Source organism: Lolium rigidum, chromosome 1 (genome assembly GCF_022539505.1).
Source record: "Lolium rigidum isolate FL_2022 chromosome 1, APGP_CSIRO_Lrig_0.1, whole genome shotgun sequence".
In the NCBI taxonomy this organism is placed as follows: Eukaryota; Viridiplantae; Streptophyta; class Magnoliopsida; order Poales; family Poaceae; genus Lolium; species Lolium rigidum.
In genome coordinates, this window is record NC_061508.1 from 106213365 (window position 1) to 106222770 (window position 9406).

The 9406-nt window shown below is 48.5% G+C and overlaps 1 protein-coding gene across 1 annotated transcript; it reads right to left on the minus strand.

Annotated features, from left to right (window-relative positions):
• Positions 1-289: 289 nt before the first annotated feature.
• LOC124649804 (F-box only protein 7-like) lies at positions 290-5078 on the minus strand. The gene is made up of 2 exons (XM_047189376.1): positions 3890-5078; positions 290-727 (listed from the first exon to the last, which is right to left on the minus strand). Exons 1-2 carry the CDS (start codon positions 5076-5078, stop codon positions 681-683), a joined length of 1236 nt encoding a protein of 411 aa, XP_047045332.1. The 3' UTR covers positions 290-680.
• Between the last annotated feature and the right edge of the window lie 4328 nt (positions 5079-9406).

The following is a 9406-nucleotide window of genomic DNA, read 5'->3' on the forward strand; positions in this document are numbered from 1 at the left end:
TTTCTCAGGAAAAACGATTTTTAGCACCAAATTTTTTCTTTTTTATATGTGACATAAAAGAGATTAGTTTTTCGTGAAACGACTTTAGGATGACATAGAACAACAAGATATACGCTCGACATTTTTTACCAATTTTTTGACATTTTAAAATAAGTTTAAAATGCTATAAAAAAATCAGGAGCATATGCACCTGGTTGCAAAAACGCCATGTCCGGTACACTGCATTTATTGTTAGAAACTATTTGAGACACGGAGAGCAACCAAGTAGGGAAGTACGCAGATCATCCTATTACAGTGCATAGATACATTGAGGTCAACAGGAGGCAAACAATTGTTCCGCAGGATTTGTTAATTATGAATGCAACAAACATAAGACATCCGGACCTCTTAACACGCACATACTCCCTAGGTTCTTTCTGGGCTAGTCAAGTCAAACTTTGTAAAGTTTGCCAAAATATATAGAAAAAAACGCCATCAGCAGGATTTCCTATATAGTTGGTCAAACTTTATAAAGTTTGACTTTGACTAAACACAGAACACAGAGTAACTTCGAAAGGAGACAGTACTTGACTTGGTGACAGTGCCTTCTCATAGCATTTGTTAACTAGTTCATTACTCCCATTCTAACCAAAGGTTGAACCCACAATGCGTTTGGATGGTTATTCCTGGCCACCGTGAGATTAGTCCTCCATGTCTCCATTATTCCAAGCACCGGGTCCTGTGATGCCTGTAGAACATAACTTTGTTAGGCTTGCATGTTTGGAGCTAAACTATGACTGGTAATTTACCACAAATAAGTATATCATACATAAAACCGCAATGCTATTAGGGTTACAAAACAGTTACAAAATAATGAAACGTCCCCGCAGATAAATAACAATAATAATGAAACATGACACTAATTAGATGAACGTCCATGACAGACTGCCAGGCTATGGTTGTTGCCTAGTTCCGGAAGGTACATCCATACATGACACAATATCATGCATCACGTAAAGTAAAACGTTTGTATAATGATTGAGAAATGAGATCTGATGGGCATAATAACAGAAGTCGTCTATAGGTGAAGGCAACGCTGCCCTTGAAAATTAAAATTTCCGTCTTGCAATTGGTGAGGGGCAGGCTGCCTTCAAATGACCATATCCTTAAACGTCGTGGCCCTTCAGATGGACATTGCGCCCTGTGCAAGGTTCGGGAAAGCGGAAAAAAGCGTCGCTTATGTGCGCTGAAGCGCAATGCGGAGGCCTTCCGCATCGATTGCATAAGCGCTTAAGCGGGAAAAGGCGGAAATAAGATGGGAAAAGCACCGCTTATGCGCACTGAAGTGATAAGCGGAAGGCCACCGCACCAATTACGCTTAACGCTTTCTTGAACCTTGGCCATTTGTGGGCTGCCAGAAAATGTGGATCATATTTTCTTTCAATGTGTCTTGACGCAATTTATGTGGAGTGGGATGAGGTCCACGCTCAGAATGACATGGAATCCATCTAGCAGAAGTGATTGGTTTGTCATTTTTCATGGCTATAACACGAAAGAGAAACGGGTGCTCTGGGTTCTCTTCACTGCCCTTTGCTAGGTTCTTTGGAAGACCCGAAATAAATTTACAATCGAAGCCAAATTTCCCCAATAACCTGCCAATTGTATTTTTCTAATGATGCTTTATGCAGCTGTGGCGACCATTACAAAAGCTCAAGGACGCACCAATGCTGGACGAGTTGGAGGCCTTGCTTAAACACCTCTTCACGGACACCTGTACACCAGCGCAACATTCAACAGCGAAGCAGAATGCCTAGTCCCTGGTGTTTCTTTTGCAATCTTATATGCGAACTGAACCTTTAAGCTGGCCAGAGTGGCCGTGTTGTAAGCTGCGTTGTCAGCATAACTTTGTAAAACTGTCAGCCCTGTGGCTTTATTAACTTAAAGTCAGGTACGTGGTGCCTTTGGTCTAAAAAAAAGTCATCTATCAACACAGGTTAACCAAACCGACGGTTATAGGTAAAGAGGACCATCACACTGACATACATAGAGAATTTTATCCATCTAGGAGCAGCTTTGTGTGATTTTAGGTGTGACAACGTCCGCTCTTCTCTTTTCTACTTTAGTACAAGTGTCATTTTTTTATTCACCACTTATTTTTAGTTTCTGAGATCAGTGCCCTGTGTTCACTATGGTCCAGTGCCCTATAAGTTGTCGAAAATCGTTGGATGCCTGGGTCTGAAACAGGCCATTATTGCTTAGCTAATAACCAACAACTCTGAATAAATGGTGTTTGAGAACCGCGGCATAGCCGGGATGATTGGCAGGGGCTGATGTGTGCTAGCCTGGCTGGGTTCGAGCCTCCACGCTCGCAACTCGAGTCCTCTTCGCGAATTCTTCTATAAAAATAAGCCGATGAATTCTTCCCCTCCAGTCTCTTCAATTTTGAATCAATGGCGTTTTTTGAAGTTTCTTCGGACAACAGATGCATGTTCTGTTTTGGCAGACCAGGCTCGCAACAAATATCAGTACATGCCATTACAAGCCTACCCTGATCCCCTATAAGACTTGTACTTGCTGTAAGGGTGCATGGATGAGAAAAGGACAACGCCAGATCTCATTGTTGGCAGCCATGACCGAGAGATATCAAGGTCCCTTTCCTGTAAAGTTCTTGTTCAGCGAATGCTACCATAATTCTGATTCAGGCTACCCACGCTTACACAGCTGTGTCTGCTACCGCGGCTTTGTAAGCTGCTGTTTGTAAACACCATACACTTATTTTGTTTTATTTTGCTTCTCAAGTACCAACATACCTTCTGTGGTCCATTGAAGTGATTGCTCTAGAAAACACATCCACATAGATGCCAGTTCTCTGGGTAACTACTGAAGATCTGTTACAAGAAAGCCAGTGTGGAACCAAATCGTGGAGAGAGAGGAGAGGTGAACGAGCGGTGAAAGTGGAGATGCCAAAGACCAGTGCGAGATCGCCAAAAAACTAACAACAGACATAAAACGAAATTGGCCGCGATTCAAATGGGATCGGTTGTGGCTTTCAGTTGTTCGTGGGAGTGGGGAGGATCTCCGCTGCATCGGTAGAAAGTGAAGAAGAGGAAGGGCGGCTGGCTCTCCATTGTGCGATGTACTCGTAGAGCACATGCAACCCTGTCCCACCACTGTATGGCAAGGAGGCGCCCCAGCCTCTAGTGCAAGAGAAGAGCAAGTTCATATGAAAGTACTAGCACATGGCACTGATCGAGTAAGTGGTGCGATGGAATCATCCCTTCCGGCGCCCACTGTCCACCATTTCCCATCAATGGGACTGAAGGTGGGGAGACGGCGAGAGGAAGCAGTGAGGCAATGGCAAAACGAGCTTCTGGAATCTTCTCCAGAATTCAGCTAGTGAAAGGCTGCTGACAGTGACGGCAATGAAAATTATGCGGACACTCCAGTGGAAACACAAGAACTCTGCTTAGGCAATGCCGACTAACGTGTATCTTGACCTTGGTGAAGGTGATGACTCAAAACTCGGCTTTGCGGATGAAAATCCAGAAACCTATGGTTTGACTTGTTATCATCGTCGTATGTGCAATTCTTGAAGGTTTTGTCTAGGCGTTGTGTACTTTTCTTTGTTCGGTCACTTGTCATGTGGTAGGATTGTAGAGATGCCCAAGTCAGACGGCCTCGGGTCTTTTTTATTTTTTTAACCAATTTTTTCGGCACTGATGCCTAGCTTTTGCTTAAAATTGTGAAATAATTAATAATATATGGCATCAACCGATGTAGAGGCCGGGGCTCATTCTCCTTTTTGAAAAAAAAAATACGGTACGTGTCAACCAACAAGGATTTTATCGTATTATAAGGCATATTTGAAAGCATAATGTCAAAACAAAAAAGAAGATACTTGAAAACATACCTTTTTTTGAAGTATTGGGCGTCAACCACACCGGAGGTAACCAGGTCATCCAAAGCTCGGGAGACACGATTTTCGTCACAGTATTTCTTTCGAAATGATAAATCCCCATATCACGCTTCTTGGTTTTCTCTTGAAATAACGAGTCAAGAACGTTATCAGTAAAATAAACACAATTGGACATCAACTGGGGGTGATCACTCAGTGGAAGGCAGAGGGAAGCATTATGCCCAATAAACAGCACATGGTCACCTATTCCTGTCATCTTGATAAGTTTCTTACCGTCGGGATCAACCTTATACACCACAATTTCGAACGTACACTCCGTGTCATGATTTATAGTTCTACTAACTAGGAGCTTATCACCCCATGGGGCTTGAACGATGTAGACTACCATCTTAGGTGGCACTAGCATCTGATAGGTAATCCGTTTATGAATGATAGATGAACCATTTAAGTAGAAGCTGTCGACTGTTCCCTCAATATTAACAGCATAAAACCATCCGTCGTGATGAATGCAGTCAGTATAATCGGTGTCTATTGCGATCCAGTTCCAAGTATCTCCTCCGATTTTTGCAAACGAGAGCTGCCAGTACGGCTGATGGATTAGCATAACGGTGCAATCGCCAGCAGAAGACGGATCAGACGACAAGACAGCTTTGAAATATACAGTTTCACGGTATTCATCCAATCGGTGAGTAGAGGTTGGCTGTTCGGGAGTTTCAAACATTCCATGGTAATAAGACATCTCATACTGTTCAAGGACCCCATCGCCGCTCATAACGGGTTTGATGTGTTCCATGGTAGTTACCGGCGGGAGTCTCACCTGCTCGCCGCTAATGGGGTTGAGCAGCACCAGATCAGACTTTTCATCTGCAGTGATAAGCCAGCCATGGGATGAGCCAATCAAATACCGCCCGGTGATTGGTGGGTCTGGCAGGGTAATGGTGTATGCTCTCTGCTCCAAGAGGCTGTACATGCCGACAGCGCTAGGGCCGGCGGCCTCGGTGCAATAGAGTAAACAGGGGAACTGGTTGATGCGGCAGACTGCCTCGGAGGACGCCCTGTGCCACGCCGTGCAGACAGCGGCAACCCGGAGGTTGTCCGGGCACTCGAGCAACTCGAGTATGCTGCGCAGTATATCCGCCGGCAGGTCAGACCAATCTGGAGACGCTAGACATGCAGCTTCCATAGTGGAGAACTAACTCAAGGGCAGCGATCAATGGATCCAAGACCAGAGAGAGAAGGGCGGCAACTCCGGTCCGGCCGCGCGCGTTGTACTTGTAGATATCCTTTCCACGCCAATTCGATTCGACACAGAATTCCGATTCGACTCGGATCTGGGAAGAAATAGGAAATCCAATCCAGGTTGATGTGATCGATTCTGGCAATACCTCACCGGAATCCGCCTCCACCCTGTTACCCCTGTAATTGCGGATTTGAATCCGGTCTTGATTAGGCGCTACAAAGAAAATCAAGATTTCAGAGGCAGAGCCACATACCTCCGGCTCCATGGGCTATGGCGGCCGCCCTGCGTATGCCTTGCCCACGCCTGAGATATCCAGCGGAGCCAACCTAGAAGGTCGCGGTGGCAGAGAACGGCGTGAGGTCACGCGGTGCTTATTTCTGTTTGAACGCTTCAGCTGGGAAGGCACATGGGAGCGGTATTTTGGCCAGCAACCTTTGGCGACTGGAGTAGTATGAAGTACGTTCTGGTTGTACGTAATATTTTCTCCCTGCTCCTCTCTCCCAGGCGGCGGCGGCCAGATCCCATCTCCACCGGCGTGAGCTCTGGGCCCCTCTCCCTCCGCTTGCCGCTCCGGCGGCAGGAGGGGGAGGGGACCTCGTTCCTCCTCCGTTTTGTAGTTTGGGCTTGTCTGCTGTGGTGCGTCGTTGGGGTGGTGGGAGCGCCGCCCGGGCAAATAAATCTGCCTCAACTCCACTCCCACACCGGCGGCGACCTTCACGGCGGCGTCTCGGAGTTGTTGGCAACATGTGCCTGTCGATCTTTCAGGTCGGCAGCTTGGTCTTCTCGCCGTTCTTCAGATCTGGCGAGATCTGTTTCTCGACGTGTCACTGGCGTTTGTCGTTGTCCACGACGGCGCTGGGGGCCGGGGCGAGGTGGTTCTTCTGGAGCGAATATGTTGGTCCGGAGGTGGTGGATATGCCGTTCTTCTCCGACTTCGTCGATGGGAGGCGGCGTATCTTGGTCCAAGACGACACGGGGACATCCCCCGGTCGACGTGCCACGGCGACATGTGCCTCGCTGCTTACGGCAGAGCCTGTTCATCGACTCACAAAGCCTCGTTGGCGATGGTGCTCTTTTGGATCTTGCAATGGTGGAGGCTCGGCGTCTCTTCTTGCGTTCGTCTCGGCGGCGTTGGAATTGGACGGCGGCCGCCGGCTACGGTGGTTGCAGGAAACCCTAGGGATCGTTTTGTATTTCTCGATCTTTTAGGATTTTATCTGCAAATTCAGGATAATCATTTTATCCCGGTTTGTCTTTTAGTTTCCACATGTGTTGCTTCATGTAACTTGATTTTCGATTAATGAAATATGTGGTTGCTCTCAAAAAAAAAAAAAGTACGTTCTGGTTAGCTAACTAGTACTGTAACATTTTGGTCCTTAGAGCATCTTCAGCCGCGTCAAAGCGTCCCCCAAAGGGATTTGGAGCGCGCCGGACAAAAAATGCATTCCAGCCGCGTCCCCCAAAGCCCATTTTTGTCCGGCGCGGCCTGATACGGTGTCCGGCGCCCCGAGCCCGTCCCCGTCCCACAGGGGACGCACCGGGGACGCCGGACACAACGAAAAGCGAGGTGGCTCCCACATGTCGGCGACTATTTGTATAAACCGTTGGTTCGCGCCTCTTTTCTCGTCGCTCCTTCGTTCCCGCGCCTCCCACCCCACCGCCGCCGCTGGACTTCCCGGCCGGTTGGGCGTCCCGATCTCTGGCCGAGAGTCGGAACCGTTGTCGCGGCTGGCACTCCCGCCGGTCGTGCCGCCGCCGCCGCGTCGCCAGCGCGTCCCAGAACGCGCCGTCAAATCCGCCCCACCTCCACGCACAGAAGGTGCTTGACGACTTGCCAGGTAGGCGCGATTGGCCGCTGTTTGTTGCGTCGTCTGCCTCGGCGCAAATTTAACCATTGATTTTGTTTCAGCCATGGACAGCCACGATGAGATGGTTGCCCTGCTGCTGGAGGACGAGCAAGCCTTCAACGACGACCTGCGGGAGCATTTGCTGATCATCGCGTCCCTCCAGGAATTGCTCGACGCTGAGGCGGAGAAGAGGAAGAGGCCGCGCCGCGGGGATCAAGGCCGGGAAGAAGGAAGTCGAAGCCCCGGCAGAGGATGGAGGGGCATGCCATGCTGCACAACGACTACTTCGCCGACGACGCAACACATGCCGACAATTTTCGGCGCCGGTATAGGATGAGCAAGGGGTTGTTCATGAATATCCTCCACGGCGTTCGAGAGTTCGACCCCTACTTCAAGCTGAAGCTCGAAGTTGTAGGCGTTCTCGGGTTCTCGTCGATTCAGAAGTGCACCGCCGCCATGAGGATGCTTGCATACGGAGCACCTGCCGATACACAGGACGACTACCTTCGCATGAGTGAGTCTACTGTCATTGAGTGCATGTACAAGTTTTGCCGAGCTTGTGGTGGAAAAGTTTGGCAAATACTATTTGAAAGGGCCAAGCGAGGAAGAGACTGCGCAAGGATCATGGCACAAAATGCTGCCGAGAGGATTTCTGGAATGCTTGGAAGTATCGATTGCATGCACTGTGCATGGAAGAACTGCCCGTTTGCTTGGCAAGGTATATACAAAGGCCGTCATGGATATTGCAGTGTGGTGCTTGAAGCTGTGGCAGATTATGACCTGTGGATTTGGCATTCTTTCTTTGGCATGGCGGGATCACACAATGACATCAACGTATTGCAGCAGTCTCCGGTGTTCAGCAGACTAGTGGAACATGCTCCACCATGCAACTATGAGATCAATGGCCACGAATATACCAAAGGCTATTATCTAGCCGATGGTATATATCCAAAATGGGCCACTTTTGTCAAAACAATCTCGAATCCATCAGGTCTGAAGAATTCTCACTTTGCTACGCGACAGGAGGCTTGCAGGAAGGATGTCGAGCGGGCATTTGGTGTGCTTCAAGCATAATTTGCCATTGTCTGGTACCCTGCTCTAAGCTGGTCTCATGACCAAATGTGGGAGGTGATGCAGGCTTGTGTGATCATGCACAACATAATCATCGAGGATGACCGCAAGAATCATGCTAGGTCACATGTTGGTCCCTATGAGTGTCAAGGCCCTCTTGCGGAGGTTGATCATGAGTTGCTGCAGATTTTGCTGATTTTCTCGCCATGCACGTAGAGATCCGTGACGAGCAATGTGCATGAGCAACTTCAAGCTGATCTCGTTGAGCATTTGTGGAGGATCAAAGGAAATACCGTGGCACCTTGATGTAGCATCTACCCCTATTTATTATATTTGTTTACTTGTTTTATTATTTGTTGTAATTTAATTTGAAAACAATCCTCGCAAGCATTTTTATTCATATGCTATATTTGATAAATGGTTCTGTGTTAAAAAAAAGTAATTTAAATGTTTGGGGGCGGCGTTTGGGGGACGCGGCTAGGGAGCGACGTCCCCCAAAGGCGGCACGAACAAAACACGTCCCCCAAACGCTCAATTCGGCGCGGTTTGGGGGACGCTTTGGAGGACGCGGCTGGAGATGCTCTTAAGCCTTAGGGTGTTACTGCCATTCCATTGAACGCATGACGAAACCTGCAAGTTTGTCCGACTCGTAGCAAAGTGTGTATAAGAATATGATGTACATTCTATCTGAACTGACTTCTTGGTTTTGAAACATAAGATTTAAGGAGACCAGCTTTTAATTAATATAGTTCTCAACCGGCTAGAAAATAGAAATGTTGATTACACAAACTTGAACAAGTTTAAAAGAAAGAGGCAAAGCCCTAGAGGAACTACAATGAATTCCACCCGGCAGCGCCACCAAAGAACGCTCTTGCAAAAGCTACGGAGAATTGCCGCGGATGGAAAGAGACACGGCAAGCGAAGAGGAGAAGCACCGGCGTCAAAGAGATGAAGATCCGGCTCCGAGACCACCTCGCCGTGGTGCTACCGGAGGAGGGACCCTTCCCTCCTCACCCAGGCTCGAGGGTGTCATACCACCGGCCACCACAGAACATCGAGGTGGTTGAGCGCCCAAAAAGCCTTGAACTTGCTATTTGCCGCCTCTGGCCTCGCCATTGCCACACATAAACCGCACCGCTGTCATTGTCACCGCCTCCAAGGACGAGAACGACGCAGTGCGCCATCGTTGACGGGCCGTAGCCTAAGTTTTCACTCGGGGAGAAGGGGAATAGGGGAAGGTTCCCTCATCCTTCAATAAGGAGAACGGCGATAGTATCGTTGTTGCCAATGTGGCTGACATAGAGCTAGCCAAGAGTTCCGTGAGGACCAACCGTGTTGTATCTGGCGCAGAGA

Excerpts from the sequence above, each read along its gene's own strand:
- LOC124649804 (XM_047189376.1), bottom strand. The coding sequence starts at position 5,078 with ATGGAAGCTGCATGTCTAGCGTCTCCAGATTGGTCTGACCTGCCGGCG. Across the intron at positions 728-3,889 it reads GCCCAATACTTCAAAAAAAG|GCATCACAGGACCCGGTGCT; the intron begins GTATGTTTTCAA and ends TATGTTCTACAG.